This window comes from Crassostrea angulata, chromosome 1 (assembly GCF_025612915.1).
Source record: "Crassostrea angulata isolate pt1a10 chromosome 1, ASM2561291v2, whole genome shotgun sequence".
In the NCBI taxonomy this organism is placed as follows: Eukaryota; Metazoa; Mollusca; class Bivalvia; order Ostreida; family Ostreidae; genus Magallana; species Magallana angulata.
In genome coordinates, this window is record NC_069111.1 from 55,022,043 (window position 1) to 55,048,543 (window position 26,501).

A 26,501-nucleotide genomic window follows, 5' to 3' on the forward strand; every position below is an offset into this window, starting at 1 on the left:
AAGACCCTTGACATTACAATTTAATGCAAATAACACAATTTTGTATCTCATGTACATGTGTATTTTAATGGTTTGAGAGAATAAACAAATTGAAATTGAGAAGCATTTACTTTTATTATGTAATATGTATTGATCATGCATCATACACCATTAAAATATAAGCACTTTAATCTAGCTTTTTGTGTTTTGTTAATTTCATATTCTGTAGCTTGGAATTAATCAAAATAATCATAGAAACCAAAGAAAATTGGAAAAAAATGAAATATGACCCATATGATGTATAATTAAAATTTCAAACGTGATTCATATAATTACAAAATTTTTACAATGCAAAGTTTAAGTTAAGTCAGCTTATATAATTATCTCAATTTATGATGAAAATATATAGACAAACCATGATATTTGTACCCTAATTAAGGGCATTAATTATAGGGGAATATGTAACAATTCATTTTTAAAAATTAACATTTTCATCTGAATTAATTAAATTAAATAAAGTACGGGACAGAAGCTCAATTTATATGTATTCTTCTGTAGGCTAACAAATAAATATTATTTCTCCTACTTTCATCTGAAAACAGACTATAGCTTACCTGTAATTAAATTCTTTTGTTCTCCACCTGCACCCCATTCCCACTTAGACAACACATATACCTGTATTTTACCTGTATTTCTTCAAAATGTTGGCTAAGTGGGAAGACACCTAGATATTGGGTAAAAAGAACATAACAAAATATAAAAATAATATCGTATAACGTTTTTCAAAGAGATCTGATAGGTTCAAGGTCATACCATGACGGAAATGTCAAGGTCAACTTTTCGTCTCCGATGTCTGAAAGGACTCAGTATAGACTACGGACTGCAAAACGAGAGGTTCTACCAAAAAGGTTGACGCAGAGTAAAAGACCTAACGGGATCCATTCGTAATGAGAATGGGACCAATTGAAAAGGACGTTTATGTTTACTCGACATATGTTCATTTCCAACCGTGATTCGATGAAGACGGAAAACACAGCACTATTGAAAGATAAATTATAAAAGGACCGGTTATAGAATAGAGAATCTCCTTGTGTTGAGGTTCATTTTGGTGACCCCTATTTGTTTGAGTTGGTGGGGCTGAACACTGTCTAGAGGCGTGTCACAGATGTCCTGTAGCTCGTGCATTTCCTCAAGGTCACATTGAGCCTCCTCCAGCATCTCCTTGTGTTCGTCACAGCTCCACTGGAGCCTCAGCGCGTTCATCTCCTGACGTAATGAAAGCAGCTTCCTGGCTATATCCTGGTCCTGCGTGCGCATCGCTAGCTGAAAAGACAAGGACAAGCCGTTAAAACGAAATAGATTGTCGAAAATAAAAGAATTTAATGTAGAGGCACGTAGCATCGTTTTTGAAAGTGGAGGGGGGGGGGGGGGGCAGGCTCATCCAAAAAAAAAATCTTGAAAATCTTGACAAGCAAAAAAAAAAAAAGGAAAAAGGGGAGGGGGGGGGGGGTACTTTACAAAATACTGAAAATTCTAATCTGTGGGGGGAGGGTTATTTCCTTATTTTCAATTTTTTTACATGGTCCCGTAAAAGTGGGGGGGGGGGGGGGTGTAACCAGCTGCATGTTAATTCAGTTTTTTGTATGTAAATAAAAAAAAAAACCTTTGCTGCGTAAAAAAGGCCCCTCTGCGCCCCCCCCCCCCCCCCCCCCCCCCCGTGCTTCAATGTATACGATACAATATCTATCAAAATCTGTGAAATACAAACACACTTGCGGAGTAATTAATTATTCTGGTCACAGCACCAAATACGTACCAAACAGCTCTAGAAAAATGTTGTTTAACACCCAAATAGGTGGAAAGATCAGCCAATCATAAAAAACAAACCCTCATCGGATCAGTGAATAAAATGATGCTATTTGATTAACCAAACATAACCAGTCTTTGGAATCATGAATTATTAAATGCTTGTTTGTTACATATACTTTGTACTGATGATAAGAGTTGTTATCATCCTAGTTATAAAGCAGTTATCTTCTTTCCCTTATAGTATCAGTGATATGACTAGTGATCTAGTTTCTTTTACTTTTTTTGGACAATATAAAAAATAATTGAAAGGACATTCTGCAAATTTAAATTGAGCGTAAAAAAGATTGGGATTAAATGACAAATAAGAATTCCAAGGCTAAAACTCTATCGACCCTTCCTGAATGGAATTCCTTCTCTACGTACAGATAACCATTTATCAAAATTCTGTTCATGCCAAAACTCTTGAATTTTGGAGACGACTTCTTGGGACAAAAAACTTCGAAAGTTTACAAAAAGGACACTAATGCATCATCCCTGTCGTGGAATTTGATATTATGCCATCTGAATGCTGCAAATAGTAACCGGGTTTTCTTTTATTCCTGACGGTAAACAAATTCCTGCGATCCCTCGCGAGTCGGTGAATGTATTCACTGGGAATCAGGACGCAGAGAGAAGATAGCAGTCACCGCGCACTCTTAAGTGTTTATTTTATTGAATATAAAAATATAGCGAAAAATAACCTGTTTATTCGTGTTTTCAAATACCATATACATAATTTTACACATCGTTTAAACGGAATGGGACGTATAAATCGCCGGGGGAGATGCGAATACACAAGTCTCGGAGCGCATAGGTCGCCGCCCTTGGTATTGACAAAGGTAAATCTATAATTTACATTTCACACAAAGAAATAAATGTAATGTACAGTGAACACTTATAAATACGGAATAAACCTGAGGTCAAAATTGACGGGCGCACTTAAATCAGCAGCCTTGATCAGTCAGCTGTCGGAGGGATGACATTGGACCGGGGACAACGCCCATCGCCTGAATGCTTACCACCACATGTCCATATACTGTAGTACTGGTAGATCAACTAATACAACGGACAGCGGCATGACTTGATTGTATTTGGAGATGTTAATTTGTAATTTAAATGTGTAAACTGTTAATTGCAAACGAACACTGTTTAAATTGAATTAATCAAGAATGTGCATACACCTTAGGGAGGGGGTGAATTGAATGATTCTAGACGGGGCGCACGGCAGAACAGGGATATGTAAAGTAAAGGGGCGGACAGTCTAAATTTCCATAAGTTGAGTGTCACTACCGTTTACGATATAAAGATACAGTCAGGTTAAAAGCTTGAAACATAACAGAAATAAGTTTCTGTTGGCCTAGCCAAATAGGAAAGATTCCAACAGGAGGAACTCTTACAGACTCTTTGAATGATTGATAGCGCTTTTATCTGTCGATACAAAGTATTCAATCAACTTCCAGGTGAGAAAATGGGCGAGGTAATTCGAAGTCAAGGAAAACGATAGCAGTAAGGATAAACAGTCAAAAAAAGAGGGGGGGGGTGTGATTGAAGCCGGGAACCAGGACATGTCTGGTGCAAAATGGAGAAAGTGAGACAAGAACTTTTCCTCAGAATTATGCAATATCCATAAATTCCGATAATGCCTGTTTTATGAGTTGTTATTATTATAGGGATAAAATAATAGCCATTATCTGTTTTTGTCTGACAAATTCAGCGATCACTTATCGATGTGCTAAGAAATAAATGTACAAGAAAGCAAGAAAGATAAAAATATACTGGATGAAGTGGCAACAAATTTGAAATTATTGGAGTCTCTTCAGACGTTAACAAACCTCGTCTGCATCGTTGCAGCATCAAGAATTTAAAGCTCCCCGAGGTAGGAAAAAATTGATTTTCTTGATGCTGTTGGTTTGGAATTTGTATTGAGAGACATCTGCATCTTTTGATCGTAATCAGCAAAATTACAGATATAAATTAAAAAATAACACTATGGTCACTCATAAAAGACTCAAATTAAAAATATATACATATATGAATGGTGAATTGTTTTTTTCCCCTCGTAATTTCATAAAAAAGAGTACAAACTTTGCAGGAATAAACTGTATACTGACACTCTGTTCATAATGTAATGGAATTATTACATTGTTCATATAAAAAAATAGATGTCAAATAAAGGAAAACTGGGTACAAACTATATACTGATAACTTTTCTTAAAAGTTTTTTTTTAATATAACGGTACACAGAATAGGAAGTGCATGGCATATATAAATTGTAAAAAATAAAGTTAGCTGGAAAATGCTCACAACGAGTTGATGAATAAGTTTTAAACTTCCGTAACTTTAGAAATTGTGAATAATTTTGGTTTTTTATTTTAGCTTTTATATGCCCTATCATTTTGACCTGAACATGATTTCCCCTTAATTTGCTTTCTTCTTTGTTCAATATACGACAACAGGTAACTATATTGATGGTTATAAATGACACTCTTCACACCCAGTTCTGGGTTCCCCACACTCACACCGACCAAAAGTCCGATTCCAACACGAAACCAAATATTAACATGTCGACATTCCTCAAAACTCAAATACAACATATAAGATTAAAATTCTCAAAACTCCATGCACTAAATATCAAGGGAACAGAGGAACTCGCGATCTGATAAACTAAACTCAAAAATTGAATCAAGGGGTGGGTAAGGTCTGTGTTGGGGTGAGGGGGTCAGTTCGGGGCGGTTTGGGGACCTACTGTAGTAATTAGAATTACAATACATGTAAGAAACAAACTTTTGTCCACTTCGATCTGAATTCATTTGCATTCAAAAAGCAGGGACGAGATTGCCTTGTACTTACAAGTTCCTGCTTAATCCAAGCCAGAGCACCATCAATATTGTCTATTCGCTTATCGAGAGTTAGTTCGTTCCCATTAACAGAGTCTTCTCCCCTTACACTCGGCAGTCTTGCCTTAATTCCTCTCCCTGAGTCCACTATGCACTCGTTTCTCCACGTGACGTAACTTGGCCGTCGCGTGCTAAGATTTAATTTGGCAGTCTTTTCTTTAAGGAGATTTAGATGAGAATACACATTATCATTTTCATCTAAAAGTTTTCGTGGGGTCTCCGTTTCCTTTTCTGGAGTCACATATATTTCCGGAAGTGCGTTTTCCTCTATAACAGCCAAAGTGGGCCGTCGAGCCTCCTTAATTTTTGACATCGTTGTGAGCGCTTATAGTCAACGCATTTCACTTTAATTTCAAAACTAGAAAAACAATGATATCTCATACAGGAAAATCTCTCCAAAGCACACTGCTATGCCGAATGGTTATTTCACTCGCTGGTGAACATAGCGTCTGAAGAGAGCGATACCAACAGATACTGGCGGGCGTTACGTGCTCCACGTCAGAGTCGCATCACCAAATTGGCACCTGTAAAAACAAGTACAAAAAACTACAGATAAACGATGAAAATACTCAACAAAATATGGCTAAATTAGCATTTAGATTTCAAATCAGATGTTTATCGCAAGCATCGGACATAATGGAAATATATCCTAATATTACCATATCCGGTCACTCACTCGACGGACTTTTTATCAAACGGAACGCACCGGAACTCCCCAAGCCTTTCACTGCGATCCAAGATTCAATTATCTGCCTTAAAATCTAATCTACCAGAATACCAAAGTAATATACAGCTGTCTACAAAGGTTTGTTTAATGTTCGGTTGTTGGGTATAATTTAGTTCGGTGACAAGGTGTTTCCTTTTTTTTTTTCTCTGGTGACTTTTTAAATGAAATAATGAAACAACTTTGCATAAAAAACGGTATTAGTTCAATAGAAAAATTCTATGAAGTTATGCGATGCCAGGGGATTTTCCTTGCAATTTATTTTCAATCCATGCAACGTTTAAAGATATTAATGTATGGCGGAGTTAATTTAAAATGCTTAAAGTCTAATTGATTGCTTCATTCGACCCCACAACACAAAGAGAACGAAGTAGACCAATGCCTGACTCGCCAGATCGGACACACACCACCGTTCTCTACTCTGTTTGATGAAATCAATTCCAAGGGATTGTCATTTATAACTCATTTTTGAGAAGAATAATGTTCAACATTTATAGAGAAGATTAGAAGGTATGGGCATAGATCATTTATTCTAATCCGGCTATGTATAGATGATGTCACATTTTTTGCTCCTTTTAAAGAAGATACATTGTGGTGTAAGTACACAAAGCGGGCATAATAAGTACATGTACCCCAGGGACGAGAAGTTCTGATATTTTATACGTGTTTCATTAGAGAGAGAGAGAGAGAGAGAGAGAGAGAGAGAGAGAGAGATATTCAGCGAACGCATCCACCACAGTGTCTTGTTACTGTCCTTTTTTTAATTGTCAATCGAATGTTCACAATCTTTATGAAATTGAAAAATGTAAAAGGATTTTTTCATCACGTTATCGAGTGGACATGCACAGTACTTGCGTAGAAAGGTCTATAAATAGCTCAAGTAGAAGTAGACACCCGGTGTCGGGAACTTTGCCGCACCACATATCCTGTCCTTGTTTGTCAACATCTCTTCACTACTCTACTTGGTACATATTTTATTATTTATAAAAAAGACCAACATTTTCATAATTCCATTTATTTTGTTTTACATTAAAAGCCTCGGGAGTTTGAAGGTTTGATAAAAAAAAGTTTAAACTTGTTCTCGATGTTAAATCACGATACAAATTAAAATAGAGATTGGAAATGTATAGACAGTTCTTGTTTACCCGTGACTGTCATCAATATAAATTTAACTTACCCATACAGTCCGCAAAATCATCCAACGATATGAACATAAAATAAATATGTTACTGAAAACCTGACAAATCCACACATTTTCATAAACATGTCAGCAATGTTTACGGAAAATCATATTGAGCTAAATAGAACAGACACACGGACAAACTCCCTCCAACGCCATCCTTGTATGGTAGATATGCGACGGTGACAGACACTGGCCCGATACCTGATGACGTCACAATCGATCTGTGTGTCAAGCATTTAGTGCGAGCCCACGACCTAGAGTAGAGCGTTTACTCAGATAGGCCCCGGAGATCAAGTAGCTCTTCTGTCTGATGCAAGCGGTTTACGACGCTACTCAGACAGCGTTTGATTTTAACATGCTGGTGCATTCGGAGAATAAAAAATACTAATGTCAGTTTATAGATGTATTAGTTTCTCGCAAGGTGTCGGCTTTTTGTGATAATAGAGCGACGAGGAAGAATAAAAGCATGGAAATCACGACGAGGCGTTGCTACGTAACACCATTAAAAAGCTGTGCAATAAAACATACATTGTGGTTAAAGGATTTTTTTCTTCTAAACTCTGACTTTGCGATTTTTCTGTCTCCCACAAATTACTTGTAATGATCACAAATAAAAATTGATGCACAATATGAATTGTAAACTATTGAATGAAAGGCTTTTTTAAAGTTAATTTAGGAATACCTGTAATATATTAGACCAAGAAGTAATATAAATACGTCGAAAATTACATGCATTTATAAACTTTTATGCGTCATACAATGTAAACACTTTGTCTTATATACAGTTTATATGCAGATACAGTAAGAGATAAATATATACTTTACCGACAGAATAAATTCTCCAGTCACCCGTATTGATCTAACCTACCAGAAAATAGTTCTTAATATGAATGTCAAGTCCTGGACAAATTAGTAGAGCCCAAAAATTAAGTGGTTTTAACACCTGCTCCACAAATACCAGGTACTTCAGGGGTATTAGCCATATCTGTATCCATTGTGGCCATGTTTAATATTAAAAATATTAAATTCGTTCAAGAGGTTCCGACTTGGGTGGATTACATAACACGAGAGTATTCCTGGCCGGGTCACAAGTAGATGCTAAGCGTATTAATACAGATTTAAACAACGTATTTCGCATAAAACCCATTTAATCATAAAGTAACCCCACACATGACTTTTATAATCAGATTAAGAAGGAATAAAATAAGAAGGACCAAAATAAGATATAAGACCTTCTCCATGATATTATATCAGTATCTGTAGAACTGTAGCTCATCACTTGAGAATTAGACAATTAAATCAATATGCATGTGAAGTACAGTTTCTCGAATTAACACAGTCAGTTTGTCGTGTTGACCAAGTCATGATACAAGATAACAAAAATAGCCGCTCGCCAAACTGAACACAATTACTAAACGGATATTAACTAGTATACTCTTCAAATCAGAGAAGCTCGTCGTTTCTTGATGTTTTTAGCAGTTCTTTGATTTCTAGCTTTTTGATGGTTTTATTTTATTTAACCAATGTGCTTTAACTGGATGTATATTTGCAGGATCTGTAGTGTATCATATTTCTACGGTAATTGTGTAATCATACATGTAAACGAGCGATCGTGTTTGAAGTGATATTCTTGCTGACGACGGAAGAATTTTGTTTAGTACCTTAAATTTTACCTTGTTGTTCTGTTTTGTCAAAAAACAATAAAAGGTATTGAGACCAAACAATCAAACACATCAGTCAACCAGGAAAAACATGGACTGATCAAACCAATTTTATCAACATCTATCACCTGAACACACGCGAGGCCCCCTATCAGACCAGGTGTGCACGGCAAATCTAAAACCCTTAAACAATGACAACCTTCCACAAACAGGGTAGATTTATGACAGCATATTGATTATAAATTGTCTTCTATTACGTAAGGATCTACACCACGAACAGAATACTCTCCTGTTGAAGGAGGTACTTTTATTCTCGAGCCTCTCCTGGGCTATTGTAACGGGGGAGACAAGTGGCTGTATCCTGGATATGACTACACAACAACCCCTTTAACATCCGATTTACTGCGAGTAAAACAAAATTACTTACATATTATTTAAAATCTCACGAAATAGCTGTCAACGATCTAACGAGGAGGATTAAATCAAGGGAGACAACTCCCCATCAATCTTTTTAATAACTGAGATTAATATTTACACAATCTTTTTATCATTGCTGAGAATAAGATATATTGACTTATCTTTTCAGATTTTGCGTAACCTGTCTATTTGTTCTGTCCTTAAGAAGGATGTGAGAAAAAAGTCAGTTGAACGGAGGATAAAATGATGCCATCAAAGCAGGGTTTGAATTGTTTCTAGTTTCTAAATGTTGCGACAGGAATGAACGAATTGAAGAATGAGAATGAATGAATTGTAGCTTGAAACTACCGGTACTTTATTTTTACGAAACAGCTGATAGTTTACGTTTTAAAATCCATTTATTGGCCGACTTCTTTTATTTTGAGATAATGGCTAGACAAAAGATTCGAGCCTTCGACCTTTGACTCGCGAAGAAAACGCTCGTTCACACAAAAATGGATTTCTACGACACAGGCACCAAATCGACATTGCTTCAATCTAAATACCCCATGTTTCTTTATTCATGAATATTCGCAACTTTTAATCAACAGTCAGATCAGGCCCCCTGTTTGTACATGTATGTACATACATATTCACTTGTACGTATTAACAAGTATACCAGTGTACTTCCTCGACAGTTAAAATATAGAAATAGTTCAAACTTTATTAATAAGATGTAAAAAGGGTTACATATTTTGGTAAAACCTTGTAAAATCCCTTTTTAATGATGATTTTTGACGCAAATCGATAGAATTAAGGTTACCTTCAGAGGACGGAGTTGAGATGATGACTAGGGTTACAGTAATAATAATGAGCCTTGTCCACACCTTTACATCCCAGTGTAACGCAATCCTACCCACCAACAGACTTCTTTATATCCGACATATCCGTTGTCTTTTTGTTTTTGGTGAGTGGGGGTTAAATAAAGTTCAAACTAAAATTGTGTAGATAGTTATAAACAATAAAGTGTCGTGTTGCCTTTATGTTGTTTGTATAAACTTGTTAAGTCTGAAAATCAATCCAGTGAAATCTTTGCGGTTTTTGTTTTGAAATGTGTCGAAATAAAAGAATCACAGAGACATTGTATTAATCTAATCTGTCACCTTGTTTATTACATTTGTCTGAGAGGAAAACAGGAAATAAAATATGATATCCATATCGGACTTAGTCTTTGATGAGTATCAATGTTTAAATCCCTAGAGGCATTGAGTCTTATACACGGTTCAATTAATTATAAACATTCAATATACATGCATGTCTAGAGGCATATCGGTGAAGATACTATGGACTAAAACATACCATTAAGTGGTTTATAATTGTCGATCTAAACGATAAATAGTAATCACATTTCAATTTGAAATTTCTATTTTAACAGCATGCATTAAGCACAACAATTTTTAATCTCTCTCTCTCTCTCTCTCTCTCTCTCTCTCTCTCTCTCTCTCTCTCTCTCTCTCTCTCTCTCTCTCTTCAGCAGAGGTTTCTGGGTCAAGTGACCAAGAGAGGACAAATATTTTCCTCAGACGGATAACAATACACCTCTATTGTCGCTCGAGATCTTCACTTGGTCCAACGCCAGTTTATTAGCCTTAATTACAATTTGATCAGACGTAAAACTTCGGTGTAGGACATAAAAAAGAATAAATATTTTGCATTTTATCCCTGAAATAACGAAAAAAGTAGATCTGAGTTATGCTCATAAATCACGGGATCGAATGAATCAACAAATGTATTCGAAATCATTTAATGTAGTTTCAATGAGAACTTCTTTTAAAACTGAAAATATATATATGCCCTCTATGCTACCAATTTTGTAGCAAATATGAAATAATTTTTTCTTCTTATTACAAATGATGAGGAGTGCCAATGAAAATTACAATAATAACTTTTGCATATCAATCATTATTTTCCAAGTACCCAGAGATTTAATAATGGTAAATTAAGTGGGTTACGACGTCTTTTACGTGTAAACTTCAATATATATCATGATAAGAACTCCCATCAGTTCACAAGAATCCTTAATTGATGACAAGTACGAAGTTTGTAATACCGGGGGAACAGAATAAGCATGACTAATCAGGGGATTATATTCAGTTCCTCGAATAAAGCCGCCAATCTGAGAGCCATGACACGTGTACTTCTCTCGTGTGAGACAATTTAATCTGGTGCACGACACAGGATTACTGTCTGACCGATGAGCGGTCTCCTCTTGGACCTCTTCACTCCAACAGATCACGACAAATGAATCGTAAACGTGCAATGAATACAGTCTTCTACGCTGACTGACACGACAAATGTAGGGACCGTACCCCCCCCCCCCCCCCTGCATCCCTCTACGGACTTGGCAATGCATGGCTACTTGCTAGGGTCATGCGTCACCTGATGAACAGTTTGTGTAAATTATCTCATTAACAAAACTAAGTGTCAATTGTTTGAAATAAAGAATCAATGTCTTATGAATATAAAATGGATAATAAAACTTTGATTCAAGAAAGGACTATTCGGATGAAAAAAAAAGGGGGGGGTATAAAATACATTTGTTGTTTACTTTAAAAGGTAGGTTGAATTTTTTATAAACATTTTAATAACTTATTTTATAAAGAATAGTTTACCCACTGTACAGAGGTCCTTTCTTGCTCTGCAGCAGCCCTACATATTCCCTCCTCAGTGTCCGCTGGATCCTGTTCCCTCCTCAGTGTCCGCGGGATCTTGTTCCCTCCTCAGTGTCCGCGGGATCCTGTTCCCTCCTCAGTGTCCGCGGGATCCTGTTCCCTCCTCAGTGTCCGTGGGCCCGGTTCCCTCCTCAGTGTCCGCGGGATTCGGCGGTACGCGCACCTGCCCCGTGTCCTCAGTACAATGGCGGGTCGTACAGGTGAGTCGGCCTCGTTAAGTTGTTGATCCTGTGACTGACCAGGAGCTTATGTGGAGGGGGTGACATAACCCTCCCCATCTAATCAATATGACATATTCACGGTTCCACCACCTCACAGCTGGACGCATTCAATTCCCTCATAATCACCCTCCGTACAATTTGGTCCGGACAATACAGTCGTTAAGTGCGATAGTCGGAGGGATGTATTAGAGATGGTTTGGTCAGGAGAAAACAAACATCTCCCTCATTACAGCCCAGTCATCTGGACCAGTCTGACACTGGCTTGATAATGGGGACGTCTTTCTATGACACGTTTTCATTTTGAAATACTCCGAGTATTTGAGTACCTTTCCTGTTTTGCTTACATCTATACGACATGATTACTTTCAACTCATTTATGTGTAAATAACATGATTCACAGATAGTTTTTTAAAAAGTGGAATTAAATGTAACCCGACAGAACTAATTAAAACCTTCCGTCGCTGGATAAAATGAATTGTATCTGACCCCGGGGGTCAATACAGAGAGGGTCCCTTTCTTCCATTTCATGGGTAAAAATATGTCATGCATCACATTTTCTGTTCAGGAAGAAAGTAGTGTACATGTATTAAAGTAATGACCCAACAACCCCCTTTCCCCCATTTACGCTTTTAAGAAACTGAGGTCCTCCCTCTCTTATCTCCGATATTTGGATAAGTATGACCCCCCCCCCCATTCCCACACACACACACATATGCTTTGTATTCTGGAATGAAAAGAAGGATAACTCCGATTAAGACACTGTATATCCACGTTCAATCACATATTCTTAAACATTTTTTATGATAATCCTTAAAAATAAATGTTAAACGTGGTCATATCTAAAAACCATATACTTCTTTCTGCGACAAACCCTACGCGTGTATACTGATATATTTACATTTACTAAGTATTTTCTCCTCTACATGTATATTTTAAGAAAACCCATTATGATTCATAACTTTACTCACAGGACTGAAAACTTCATGATCCAGTTCTAACTAGTTTATCGATCGGTTGAAACCTTCAGCCACCTAAGAAAAATCACGAACTCAAACCGCAGGTCAAATTTTCATACATAGAAGAATATCTAACGTACCGATATACCTTACAATAGTTTAGTAACTTTTACTTACTTTTACGATTAAATGGACTTGGACACGATTTGACTTATAATTTTCAAATTTTATTTTTTCCATTTTCAATGTTTATACTGATAAATATAGAAGTTTATAATGCTATGTCAAAATTTGAAAGTAAAAAATCAAGTCATAAGCAAGATACAGAGTTCATAATTCTTTGTTTTGTAAACAAAGCTCGAATATTGTCATTTTTACATATATGTTGTGTTGGTGTATAAGTTTCAATCAAATTTATCTTTCTTTTAATGATAAAAGTATTTATGAAGATATTGAATTAGTTTAAATTGTTTTTACATGTCATTTTGTCTAAGAAATGGTAATTCTATACATTACATTTTTGTAAACAACTATAAGACTCGAGCTTTGTTTACATAACAATCAATTCTTACCTCTGCATGTATCTGGCTTGTAACTTGACTTTAACATTTAATATGTTGGTCAATCATTTAAAATACACCAGTAAACTATTTTATACCGGTGCGTCTTTTTACCCCAATGAACCCCAATGATACCCCAATGAACCCCAATGATACCCAAATGAACCCCAATGATACCCCAATGAACCCCAATGTTACCCCAATGATACCCAAATACACCTAATGATACCCCTATGATACCAAATGATATCCTAATGAAAATTTGCAGAACTTGCGCCGGGTGACTGGTCCAAGGCACATTGAACAGCTAACTAGGGATGATCTAATCATGCCGTAGACAGAAAACTTTTCACATCAATAAACTCTATCCTTATTTAGATTTTTGTGAAATTTCAAGGGCTTATCTTTGTTCCTAAACGAATAAGAGAAAATGTCTCAATAATTACTGAAAAACTCTCGTATATGGGTCCGCACATATATAAAGCACTAAAAATTGCTAGCGACACGAAAAATTGAAATTGTGAAAATTCGCGTTGTTAGCCATTTTCAGTGCTGTATATATTCAATTTACTGGCTTAGTATCTATAGATATCATTAGACCCGACACGTTAAAGGTGCATTGTGTTATTAATATTGGGGATGTTTTGTATAATTTAATAAATGTATACAATGTACTTTGATAATAATAGTCATTTGATAATAACTAGACGTACTGCGAGCAAGCTCACAAATGAAAATATTAAAACTGAAGTCTTTCTCTAATGGAAAAGAATCGATATGTCTCTTTTTCTTAAAGTTATGTTGAACTAGCACCAATGACCAAAGCTCCCATCAGGACATAATTACAGGTCACAAACAATCTTTGAGTCAAATTTTAGCTTAAAAAATTCTAATCATTTCCCATTACAAGATATGGCCCAATCGGTGAAAAAACGGCACGTAGTTGAAATTTCATTTGTGTAACATGTTGTTACATAAAATTTATTAAGTGTATCAATTATGAACATACTTAGTATCATTTGGGTATTTCAAAGTTCATTGGGGTATCATTGGGGTTCATTGGGGTATCATTGGGGTATCATTGGGGTTCATTGGGGTATCATTGGGGTTCATTGGGGTAAAAAGACGCACCCATTTTATACATAAAAAATAAAAATATTTTTTTTTTATCTCAAACCGTGTCCAAGTCCCTTTAATCTATTAATTTGTTGACGATGTAAATCGAATCGAAGAAAAAATCATGCGCAAACCCAGCTTACAATAAGACTGACAAATATATTGAACAATGCTTCAAAATAATTAATTGTACACTAATTTTTATTAGTCCAATTTTACAATAATCATGCAACGTTCTACAAAAATTTAATTATTTTACAAAAACATTCACAATTTAACTTACAACATTCCAAGCAACTTCATCCTTCAATGATTCTTACACTTCATATCAAAATGATTCTGAAAGTTTATTTTTCAATGAATCTTACATTTCATCTTACAATGAATTTAACTTTACATTTTATATTACAATGATCCCTACACTTTATTGCGTGGACCCTGAGGTCCACGCAGAAAATATATAAGCGAGGTTAAACCGGATGCAATGGGGAAAATTCAGCCTGCGCATGAGCTAGCTTGGTTCCTGTGCGTAATGGGTAGCTCAGGGAACCAGGCTAACACGTTTATCTGAATCGGGATCGGAATTACGTGCCATATGCACATATAAGTTCAAAGGCGCTGTAATTGTAAAGTTGTCGGTAAACAGTACAGAAACAAAGTATTCCTTTTAAAGAAATGATTGGCATGTGATATGAACTACCAGTATTATGAAATAAGTTAATGTTATGCCGAAACTACAACATGCATCAAATACAGTGAGGTTGCCTTTAACGAATCGTCTCCGTTAACGAATCACTTTCAGATAAACAATTCTGTATTTTTATATTAAAGGTTCAATACTTAACTTAACATATCCTGTCATGTAGAGTTATTCTTGTTTTAATAATTTATCATGAAATTAGAAAATTTTATCTCGTTTTATGTCGTAATTTCTAAACAAACATGAACAAGCTTTTTGAAGACGCAGACAAAAAGCATGCGTGCAGCTGACTACTTTCACTTTTCGGTTGAGCTCTGATGTGAACGGCTCATTGTATGTAAGCATATTTGGTACAGATGTTTAATAAAATTATCTGTCTACAAGCACTGAAAGCGTCAAACCTTTCCTTAATCAGAGAATAATTATATTAGATATAATGTTTTGGGTAGTCAGGGTTCCAATAACGAATCACCGAGATGCGGGGATCATTGAAGGATTATGTCCAAATTAATTGATACCGCTACGATTATTTGCACATCTGCTGCAATAAAAAAAACCCAGAAACAACAATAAAAGATTTTAAAAACACATCTCATTCCCATTTTCTAGAACATTTTTCCATTCGATTATGATTTCAACCATATTTTGTTTTCCCCAATTCCCTGTATTAATACGGATATTTATTGATTTAAAAACCCATGCCTTACAAATTAAAGCTATTCGTATTCGATGTCACTTAGTAGTTTATTTCCTAAAAATATTATTTTCCTTGAACATGGATCCAGTTTGCAGATTCACTATACTTTTTATTTTTGTTTTAAAAATATTTCATAAGTACAAACGGTCGCTGTTTCCATACATGTACAGGTCATGGAAAATATTTATTTTCCTTGAACACACATCCAGTTAGCACATTCAGTCATTCACTATACAATTCTAGATTTGTTTTAAAATATTTTATAGTACAAATGATCGCCGATTCAAAACGTCTGTCTTCCCGGTATTTGTTCTTCCATTTCTATCGGTGGAGGTTTCTTCGTTTTTTATTGCTGTATGTCAATACTGGGTCCTGTTTTTGTTTTTTTGTTTTTTGGGGTTTTTTTGGTTGCTTAATTATACAATCCCTAAACACATTTCTAGGCAATTTTGTGTATTTTGATTTGTTTACTTTAAAATCGCCCTTGGATATGCTTCTAGATCTTTTAAAACCTTTTTTATAATTAGTTACCGTGTGTATATATTCAAACTTCAACCTTTCTAACGTACGTGCTAAAAAATCTTTAAAAAATTCGGAATGGCTCAATTTTTTTGAATAAATAAAAAAAAAAAAAATGCAGAAATTTAAATTCATTTTTTTCTTCTTCTTTTTTTTTTTTTTTTAATTTTTTATTCGACGAGTTATTTTCCTCACGATATTCTTCAAGTCTCTATATGTTTATTTATTTATTTTTTAAGTGTCGTTGCGCCGCATTAAAAATTTATGATGTAGTACATTTATGTTATAAAACCCCAATCTGATACAATCAATGTCGACACATAATTTCAATGCAAATAACTTAAACCCGTTGCGATACAAACTTCATCATTCTGTGAGTTCTATGAACTGAATAACGTCACTTGTCTATGCCATTTTGTGCAAACCCTCGTACATGTTGTGTTTCGGTTTTTTCTCGATCCATTTACATGCCGTTGTATATTTCTTTGTAATTTCATGAAAAGATGTTCATATACACGTATCTCATAAAATTAACAATATTGATAACTTACAATGACTTAAAACTAAATGATCAAAGTTTACAAATCATGCAGTCATTTTTTTACCATTGAATTCATTGTTATTTTTTCATGAATTGTCGGTTTCAATAGAATGAACACTTAACTCAAAATGAAAAAAATATTAGCCTTTCCATGTTTCTTATCCATGCTTTAAAGCATATTAAAACTTCAAAAAAAAATTTCGACACTGTCCCTAACAAAAAATAATCACGTGATTCGGTAATGGAGAAAATGATCCGCTAAAGGAGAAAACATCGTTCATCAAAATACAGCGATAATTTTTGTTTAATCATTGGTTGTTGGGAAAGAAATATATGATGTTATGAGTCAAGTATGGTACAATAAAACAATGTTGTATTATGAATTTAACTCGGGCTTGGTTACGTACTATCAACGCGAATTTACTTAGTGATTCGTTAAAGGCGACCTCACTGTAGCATAATTTGCAATGTTTTGTTGTTTTCCGAATACACATGTAACTTAACGTAGTCGAGGCTAGAGAACTTCCCGATTAATTTTTTTAAGCATTTAATTATGTCACTATAAAAGTTTGAATCTCAAGAAAAATGCATCAAAATATGAAATTCTTAATTTACACAAAGCTGTCACTGCATAGTTAACAAAGTAGTGCGAATCGTAATGTGTGCGCAAATAGTAGAATTCACCGAATGCCTGATACTATACATGCAAACTTCATTCATAGATAGATCAAAATTTTTTAGAAGTATGAATCCTTTAAATTCTGAGATAAAAAGTCAGGGCTATTCATACATGTATACGTAATACAATGTTAAAAGCAGAGGGCTAGAGTCAGTGGAATCTCTGATAATCTACAGGCTTTCACGTTTTCGTTGGAAACACATGCAAATGGTCCACGTATTGTAGTCCTTTTTTTAAGGACAGCAACTTGTCTTAAAATAATCCTTACAATCAATACACTTTATCATACAACAATTCTTACACTTCAGCGTAAACCAATCTATACTATCACCTTATAAAAATCTCAACACTTTATTTTACAATAATCCTTACACATCATCGTACTACAATTCTTACACTTCATATCATAACAATCCTTACCCTTGATCTTACATTTCATCTTAAAACAATTCTTACACTTCATCTTAAAATAATTTTTACACATTCGCTTACATGCATGTGATCTATGAATTTCATCTTATGATGATACTAACACATCATCCAACAATAATTATGTCATAGTGCCGAATAAGTTCATTTGCTTGAAGCTCAATAGCGCTATGGGGAAAACTACTACGTCTTGTTGTTATTAAACACAACATGAAAGCCGTCAAGCTTACACCGTCGCAATAACACATAGTACAACACACCGTAACGCTAACGCAATTTATAACAGCTCTGTCTCGCGTATCATAATGTACAATACGCCATCGTCCTAATGCAACTTCGCAGGCTTACACAACACTTTTTGTCGCGCTGCTACACAACACGCTATCGCGCTGTAACATCAAAGGCAATCGCGCTAACACGCACATCGAAATAGTGATAGCGCGACGGTACATTGTGTGGAGTTAATCGCAATAGAGCAATAGTGCGACGGCATGTAGTGTAAGCGTGACGGCAAGTTATGTGACGGAACATTTTTCTGAACGCGCTGTTGGGGTTAAATTTTGCAATGCATTTTCTTTAGGAGCATATAAATTCATGGTGAAAGTTTAATTCTCGATCGGTGACTTTTACATTTTTAGGTGTAAATAGTAATATATGAATTTCGTCATACAGGAATCAAAAGGTTCAGATCTTAGGACTACTATAAATCAAATCTAGACTATAGGACGAGTCCAAAGTCGTAAGCGACGTAAGACAAACGACGTCATTCCAAGATCTGCCCCATGCTAATGAATCTTTGTCATACAATGTATTGATTGAGTGACCCTCAACTCCGGAGTTAGTCTTACTGATATCCTCCAGTTGAAACACTTAATCAATTAAACGCCATGCTGGTACACAGATGTAGGTCAATCTACTACTGATGAGGGCGCTGATCTCCTCCTGATTACAGTCCATGTCAAGGTCAGAAACACGCCCACGTATACCACCCCTGCCGCCGCGGAAAGTCCGAACGCCCAGGACAGCCTCCAGTTCTCATCCGGAACCTCCAATCCAAAGACGGTCACTCCAATAATGACGAAAGAAGCTGCCGGGATTGTAACATACTAGTATATACATGTATAACGTGTTGTTCATTTGTGACAAATTTAAGGAACATTTATACTCGTTGTTATATATATTGATTCAATCGTTCCCAACATTAAACTTTCTTAATTTTAAGTTGAAGTAGACCTTTTTCTCTCTATCCATCTTTTCTTTAGTATGTCAGTCTCTCTCTCTCTCTCTCTCTCTCTCTCTCTCTCTCTCTCTCTCTCACCTGTCCCGAGGGCTGACAATATGGACAGTACGGACGTCCTACATTTGTCCTCGACCTTGAGAATGGCGGCCAGCACCAGACAGGGTGTGGCTACGGTTCCCAGCACCCCGAGGACCCCAAGGATCTGGACAGAGATAATCTGGACTGAAAAAAAACCGAGGTAACGACAGTCAAACTGAAAGCCTCTGTAAATTATTAATACAGGTACAAAACGTCGACGATACCAGTTTATATGTGATTCATTATTTGTTAAGCATCGTTTTTCATGGATTTCGCTTTTGGGTTAAGCCACGAAATCAAATGATTAACATATAAAAAAAAAGATGTATTGGTAAAACTATTATCCAAAAATATAAATCTATGCACGAACATTGATACCTGCGAAGGTTGAAGAAACTACAGATTGTTAAATTTAGAAAAATGCTTCTGTTTTTAAATTTTTAGGTGTTGCAATAAATAACTTTACTTTAGAATGCGATAAATAGCGCTCCTTTACAAGTTCGAATGTATTCAATATAGCCTAAGCCCTCTAAATATCCATACAATTAGTTCTAAAAAAAAATAATCACAGTTTTTGCGAATTCCGTGTATATACAGTTAGGTTCAATATTTTTAATTATCACGCAATCCCAAACTTGAATTTTCGGTGTAAAGAAATTATGTTTCACAAGTCTCCATAGCAAATACATGTAATTTTGAATGCTGCAGTCGTTAACTTAATTGTGTGCTTCATGGAATATTTAGATCTTATGTGGTATTTAATTGTACTGAAAATTTAACTGCAGCTGCCTAGCGTTATTCAAAAAGGGGGATCCAATGTGTCCGATCTCCCTATCACTTTTCATTGACCCCCCCCCCCCCACCCCTTCCTCATCGAGTACCAACGCCTCTCTATCTACATGTACCCCACTACGTATGTAATGATACTTATGCCTAGACTCATAAGTACTGTACATGGGCGAGACTGGCTGTGTTTTTGATCCGATGATCAAGGGTCATTTCACTGCTACCCTTTACACGCGTCTGTGAATTTTGACCTCAGTCTAACCCCATGAACAACACACTGAAAAACAAGACCCAAGATAGCTATCCATGCATCGCTCAAGGAAAGATTATATCGCTGTATTCAAAACAATACGGTGAATGTTAAGTCACCTAATCTTACTCTGTTATTAAAAATTGTTTATCACCTTAATTGAAAATAAAAAAAAAGAATGTCTTTAATGTCATTACGTAACTTACCGTTAAGGGAGAACTGACAGATGGGCACGTGCTCCCCTGGTCTGCCGATATCCTCACACGACTTCCAGAGTCCGAAGTTACTCCGCTTCGTCTGAAGCTCCGTGGAATCGCACCAGTGAGGCATCGAGACCCCAATAATCTGTAGCAGGAAGCCCAGGGCCATCCCCCCTATCGACAACCTTGTGCTCCAGGATGCGTTTTTACACATGGTCAGGGATTCATGAACAGGTGCTCGGCGCGGCGCCGCGAAAGGATGAGAAGACCACGCATTTCTGACCGACATATAGTTAGTATGATCGATGAAGACAATGAATAGTCCATTAACCCACTGACGTTATTGAGAGAGAGAGAGAGAGAGAGAGAGAGAGAGAGAGAGAGAGAAAGAGAGAGAGAGAGAGAGAATTTTGATTTTCCGACTTTATTCTATAGTCATTGTCTCAATTTTGACCGAAAAGCAGTGAATTGACAAGAAATCACTAAAGCTGTAAATATGAATAAAACTCTTGTTTTGTTTGCACTTTATAATAATTGATATTAACGAATTGCACGCACGAAATGCATGTCCAATCTACACGTTTTCCAGTGAGAGTTTCGAAAACGCATCAAGTGTGGTTAAAATTTGGTGTTATGTATGGTGTTAATTAAGTTAATTAATGAACCAAAACTTGATAAATACGTTCTTTTGAACAATTATTTTTTTTTTCGGAAAATTTATTATTTAAAAATATCAATATAAATTTTTATGCCGATAAATTGCATTTTACAAATGTTTTTTTTTATCTACAAGATTGATCCGATTATGCTTTTTAGACAAAATTGAAAATTATATATATTTTTACGAAAATAACGTCATGGTCCAACACTTTTATTTCTTGAGATCTTGATGGAAATCGTAAATATATTTCACTTGATTACATGATAATGTGCTTTACAATGTATAATAGTTATATTTTCTGAAAAGATTGATCATAAGTTTGGATGGAATTTTGTTTTTCAAGAATCTAAAACATGTTGGATTTGTTCCACATTTGCTGATCCAGTATGAATTGTCCGACTGCTTTTGGGAGGTAGATATTTATTTTAAGAATTTCAATGATTCGATTCATCGTATTTAAACACGCTTAATTTTATATCAAATGAAATAGTGACCAGGCATAAAATTGACAAGACCACTGGCGTACGTGTATTTAGCTAGCCTACAAAAAGAAGTACCGGTATATCATATTAGAGAGAGAGAGAGAGAGAGAGAGATATTTGGAATGCACTACAAAATGCTGAATAAATTCAAGATTTGACAAATACATAGATTAGGACAGATAAATATAAGGAATTGAGTTTCAGACACCACCTACAAGTAAACATTGTAGCTAGCCTGGTTAATGTTTCACGTATGAAGGGAGTGGGCATTGCAGAGGCAAAAGATACCAGTACACAACCTATGTCAGAGTTTTATTGTTAACATTTACATTTTTTCTGAATCTTATTTTAATAATTCTTATAAAAGAGAGAAGAATTATGTATATCAATATATTTTTCATATGATGTGAGTATGTAAATAGTTACTGTGTATCAGCATGTTACATTGCAGGAACAGCAAAGTCTTCCATATATATGAAGCCTGAACGTCACCCTGTCAGGCCGTTGAGAACTCTCGAGACATGTTTTAATTTGTACTTTTTAATAAGTTAAAGTTAAACAAACAATTTTATGACATCGTAGCAAACTGTACAAGAACAAAATTGCACATATTTACAAAAACTTTTTACAATTTTAAAAAATTATGAATAACATGAGTAACCAAGATGGAAATGAACAATATAGACACATGTTTTACATGTATTGACAGCGTTTTAATTTTCATTATTCACATTATTTAACTAATGGAGATGCAATGTTTATTTAAATATTGGTGTACACACATCCTCATCACCCAGTGACACCCCCACCCCCTGATTTCTGTCTGATCCACCCCTCGCTACTTGGAATCATCCAGTTACACCCCTCCCCCCTCACTACTTGGAATCATCTAGTGACCCCGTGGCTAGGTCAGTCATCCTGGGGTACTTGACTTTCTTTTTGTCCAGCTCTTCCTGTGACCACAGTAACAGCTTCAGGAGATTGGCAAGCTTTGGAGTGGAATCATTTTCCTGGATGGCTGCATTCAGCTCACTAGCCACCTGTCAACAGGAAAATGGAAATGCACTTTTATACATGAATATAGTTGATTCCTAATTAAATACAAGGAGTTAATATCCATGTAAAATCAAGACAAACAACCCTAACAGATATCAAAATCTCACTTTTATATTTCTGGCAGTTGTGACTTGTGAACTAGATAATATTATTGATTTTTTTTTTTGTGCTTACAATTTTAGATTCTCATGATTTAAATATAAATGAATGGAACTGCAGAATTAAGTACTCACATAAAATAATGCATATATAATAGTATAAAATAGTACATTCTCAAAATCTCCCTGTATCATTATATAAGATGAATGAAAGTTTTGAAATCAAATAGGTCTCAGTATGTCTATCAAAATTGTAGCAAGAATCGTTCATCTTATATGTACATGAAAATAATATTCTTCCTCATCATACATCACATTTTATCACACATCACATGTATAAAAGTATATCAAATAACAGTTTTAAAATCAACTTGGTCTCCTGTCAATAAAATTTGGGTACAAAAAATGAATGTGTTGCGTGTGTGTTTGTGATGGAATTTATGAACTACATGTATGAACATAATTGTAGCTTTCAATGTCTTGATGGTAACCCACTGAAAGAGCAGTAACTCCTGTCTATTCAAATAATTAAATTCTGTATACTTTGGTCATTTCAATTTTCATTTTCTTTGGATGTATGGACCCGGTTATTAAAAAGGATATTTAGTTTTTGTGTTTTTAATGATCAAGATCTAAGCATCACTTTGCCGGCTACACAATGCTTGAAAAAAATTGTTTCTTCAATGAAAACTATGGTTTCATTTTCATTCATTATGTTGGAATATTTTAAGAAAAATACTTATCAGTGTTTCTAAATCAAGACGACTTTTATCATTGAATCATATGATGATTTACATCACATCTCATGTGATTCCTCAGTATAGTTGATTTGGTAAAATGGTTCTCAACAAGAATTTTGTAGTTTTGTTCAAGGAAGCATAAATTCATTGATAAAGGCTTTATGGTTACCCTTTAATTTTGCCATCAATTTTTGTGAATTTTTGGATTTTCCCAACAATGAAATCTATAGTCCATAAAAATTGATGTTCAACGAATAAGGAGGAAACAGAAGGGATAAGACAAATAAAGTATAAATGTATTTTACAGTCACAAATAATGCTTAGTATTTAAGGGGCAAATCACACTTTGTGAAAACCTTCAAGTTTTGTCTTAATACCTTTTGTCTTTGTGAAGGATGCAGAAGCTCCCCAAAGGGAGATAATTCTGGACTTTCAAATGCCAACAGTGCCAGTGTACGCTCAAGCTCTGACAAAATCTCAGGGTTCTCTTCTCCTCGCTCAGCCAGCTGAGTCTGAGCAAACTCGAGTGCTGCCTCTACATTTTTCTCTCTTATTAGCTCAATTAGCTGTTGTTGCTGGAAAAAAAATAAATGAACATCTATTTATAGTATTTTCTACTCTTTCACTCTTGATATCCTTTTCATAAATTATGAATTCAGAATATTTATAGAAAATCAATCTAATTTTTCTTTGAGAATGTAAATTCTGGATAATCTTAATGAATCTTCAGATAGTGTAACTTTTATGGTTGTCCATCAAACAATGACTTATTCAACATTCCAAAAAGAATCCATATACATATATCTGTTTGTACAAGAATTGAATAAACCATGTACAGGTATTTTGAATTCTGAGATAAAGAGTGAAATACAAATCATTACTTCAAAATAACACATTAAAAACACACCATCATATTCCTCCTTGCAGCCATAACCCTGCTTAATCTAAGCTCAACATTACCTGTAACCTAAAATACAGGTATCTGTCATTGTCCAGTAGCTCTGGTTGAATGCTGTTGACCAATGAAATAGCATCTTGTATACGTCCCTCCTGTATTGCCTCGCGGATTTTGATTCGCTCGTCCAGCTGTTCTAGGTCTACCATTGGCTGTACCCCTGATTCTTTTTGGAACTTGTCAGCAGCTTCCTTAAAACCCTCTGCAAAATAAAACAAAAATTACAATGGTAGGTACTTTAGCTTTGAAATTTCATCTAACACATATTTTTATGAAAAACCAAACACGGGTTTCTTGAAAAATCTGATTTGATGTAATCATGCAACTGCATATTTAACACCCAAGCTTATTGTTAAACTATAGAAAACGTACTTTACAACTAGTGTAAATAAATACATGTACAGTAAGCAAAATGTTAGTATCTCTTAGCAAAATATGATGGTAGTGATGGGAAATCGGAAAATTTTCATAATCGATTATCGGAAATAATCGAAAGTGTATAATCGATTAAATAATCGAAAGTTTTAAAATTATGTTTAATTGAATAAAACAATTCTCTGAACAAAAAATTACGTCTTGCATTGTATATACAGTAGGCCTAATATACATGTACTTGTTTCAGTTGTTTGAAACTATCAAATATTTATTAAAATAAATCAAATATGTTAATAAAATTTGAATATTATTATGCACATACAATCTTATTTACTGCACCTGGTTACAATAAAAGAAAACTGGGAAATAAAAAAAAAATGTTGTACCATTTATAGTAACTAGGAGGTTGAAACAACTTCAAACAATAAACATAAACAATTAAAAATATTACAAATTAACTTGAAATTCTGAGTTCAAATCCCATTTCAAAAACAATTTTAACTGTTTTTAAGTTCACAACTGACCGAGTCCCATGACATACAACTTCAGTGTTATAAATGAATAAAGGTTTTTATTCAAGAAAATGAGAAGTCAACATTTGCAAAATGTAATCTTCTTTTTTAATTAATTATTTCCCCTGCTATACTAATTGGATCTTGATTTGCGGCATTTGCCTCGTCCGTGAGGCTTGTACATGGCGCTGCCATTTTGTTTAAACCTATTTTCGTTTTGATCTTTGAAAGAAAGTCAAGTCGTACAAAGAATTTTCGTAAATTACGTTTTTTTAATTTTTTTTTAAAATAATCGATTATGAAAATCTTAATCGATCATCGACATCGGGAGACATTTAGCGACCGACTTTCGATTGTCGGCGATAATCGGCCCATCACTGTATGATGGGACTTAATTTTTTCATGTTTGGGAAATCTGATATTATCAGATTGGGCACCAACGCCTATTTGGTGGTTTGACTCCAATTTGGAGGGAAATGCCTAAAGGAACTTTTTTAAATGGTATAACTATTTCACCTACCAAATGGAACTAATTTTTTTGTTAATCTTGGATGCTGTTTCTCTGAAGAAAAAGCTAATTATGTTTACTACCGGCCACTGGGACAAGCACTCTGACAGGTTTGCTTCATAACAAAACAATTCGTTAAAAAAAAATCTTTGTCAATTTTTCCAACCAGGGTGGTGCCCACAACGATTATTTATACCTGTGACCAGATAATTCATGACGAGTTTGTTCATGTCTGCCCGGGTTGGATGAACTTGTTGGAGTCTGTCATTCCATTCCTCCATAGACACCTCCTCCTGTCTCTCCATACTCGACCCAAAATTCATTTTTGGAAACATGGAACTGAAAGATTTTCAAAACATTTTACAATGCTTCAACCCAAGACATCAAATATCATAGTTATATTATGTAAGTGTATGGTTACGATTTTATTTCACATTAGTAATTAGGTAAGTACACTGTATAATAAAAACGTTCTCTTACACAAAATTGATAGTCCACTGACTTAAGAAGAGCCTGATCAAAAGTCTTTTTACCCAGTAACCTCGAATCAGACAATGGCAGGAAGAAAAAGGTCAAAATTCGATCACATTTTCGAAAGAACTCGATAATAAGGAAGCTTAGGTACCGTTATGTTAGAAAATTCAGATATCATGCCGACATTCAACAAAAGAAAAGTTGTAAACAGGAAGTCCTAGAATTGATAAAGGAAGTAGCGACTGCGC

General features: G+C 35.1%; 3 protein-coding genes across 10 annotated transcripts; all 3 read right to left on the bottom strand.

The window, feature by feature from the left end:
• Positions 1 to 508: 508 nt before the first annotated feature.
• Positions 509 to 11,513, bottom strand: LOC128166766 (protein FAM167A-like). 6 transcript variants are annotated; one of them, XM_052832157.1, is made up of 3 exons: positions 11,365 to 11,513; positions 4,678 to 5,248; positions 509 to 1,302 (listed from the first exon to the last, which is right to left on the bottom strand). In XM_052832157.1, the coding sequence occupies exons 2-3, from the start codon at positions 5,035 to 5,037 to the stop codon at positions 1,048 to 1,050; spliced, it is 615 nt and encodes a 204-aa protein (XP_052688117.1). In that variant the 5' UTR covers positions 5,038 to 5,248; positions 11,365 to 11,513; the 3' UTR covers positions 509 to 1,047. The 6 variants fall into 6 exon arrangements, with proteins under 6 accessions (XP_052688117.1, XP_052688109.1, XP_052688126.1 ...); XM_052832149.1 differs by having other exon boundaries at positions 11,361 to 11,494; XM_052832166.1 differs by lacking the exon at positions 11,365 to 11,513 and adding an exon at positions 9,512 to 9,660.
• A 6,826-nt stretch (positions 11,514 to 18,339) lies between these two features.
• LOC128189780 (uncharacterized) lies at positions 18,340 to 20,712 on the bottom strand. The gene is made up of 3 exons (XM_052861541.1): positions 20,399 to 20,712; positions 19,157 to 19,300; positions 18,340 to 18,925 (listed from the first exon to the last, which is right to left on the bottom strand). The coding sequence occupies exons 1-3, from the start codon at positions 20,679 to 20,681 to the stop codon at positions 18,747 to 18,749; spliced, it is 606 nt and encodes a 201-aa protein (XP_052717501.1). The 5' UTR covers positions 20,682 to 20,712; the 3' UTR covers positions 18,340 to 18,746.
• Positions 20,713 to 22,059: 1,347 nt separating this feature from the next.
• Positions 22,060 to 26,467, bottom strand: LOC128163799 (glucose-induced degradation protein 8 homolog). 3 transcript variants are annotated; one of them, XM_052827483.1, is made up of 5 exons: positions 26,405 to 26,467; positions 25,976 to 26,118; positions 24,390 to 24,586; positions 23,807 to 24,004; positions 22,060 to 22,575 (listed from the first exon to the last, which is right to left on the bottom strand). In XM_052827483.1, the coding sequence occupies exons 2-5, from the start codon at positions 26,112 to 26,114 to the stop codon at positions 22,411 to 22,413; spliced, it is 699 nt and encodes a 232-aa protein (XP_052683443.1). In that variant the 5' UTR covers positions 26,115 to 26,118; positions 26,405 to 26,467; the 3' UTR covers positions 22,060 to 22,410. The 3 variants fall into 3 exon arrangements, with proteins under 3 accessions (XP_052683443.1, XP_052683428.1, XP_052683437.1); XM_052827468.1 differs by having other exon boundaries at positions 26,260 to 26,454; XM_052827477.1 differs by having other exon boundaries at positions 26,313 to 26,451.
• Between the last annotated feature and the right edge of the window lie 34 nt (positions 26,468 to 26,501).

Bases quoted from the DNA above. Each gene is read 5' to 3' on its own strand.
- LOC128166766 (XM_052832157.1), bottom strand. From the start codon at position 5,037: ATGTCAAAAATTAAGGAGGCTCGACGGCCCACTTTGGCTGTTATAGAG. The intron at 1,303-4,677 runs GTAAGTACAAGG...TTGTCTTTTCAG, and splicing joins CTTGGATTAAGCAGGAACTT to CTAGCGATGCGCACGCAGGA.
- LOC128189780 (XM_052861541.1), bottom strand. From the start codon at position 20,681: ATGTCGGTCAGAAATGCGTGGTCTTCTCATCCTTTCGCGGCGCCGCGC. The intron at 19,301-20,398 runs GTAAGTTACGTA...GTTTTTTTTCAG, and splicing joins CTGTCAGTTCTCCCTTAACG to TCCAGATTATCTCTGTCCAG. The intron at 18,926-19,156 runs GTGAGAGAGAGA...CAATCCCGGCAG, and splicing joins ATTGTCAGCCCTCGGGACAG to CTTCTTTCGTCATTATTGGA.
- LOC128163799 (XM_052827483.1), bottom strand. From the start codon at position 26,114: ATGTTTCCAAAAATGAATTTTGGGTCGAGTATGGAGAGACAGGAGGAG. The intron at 24,587-25,975 runs GTATAAATAATC...TTTATTTTGCAG, and splicing joins CATGAATTATCTGGTCACAG to AGGGTTTTAAGGAAGCTGCT. The intron at 22,576-23,806 runs GTATTAAGACAA...TCCTGTTGACAG, and splicing joins ATCCTTCACAAAGACAAAAG to GTGGCTAGTGAGCTGAATGC.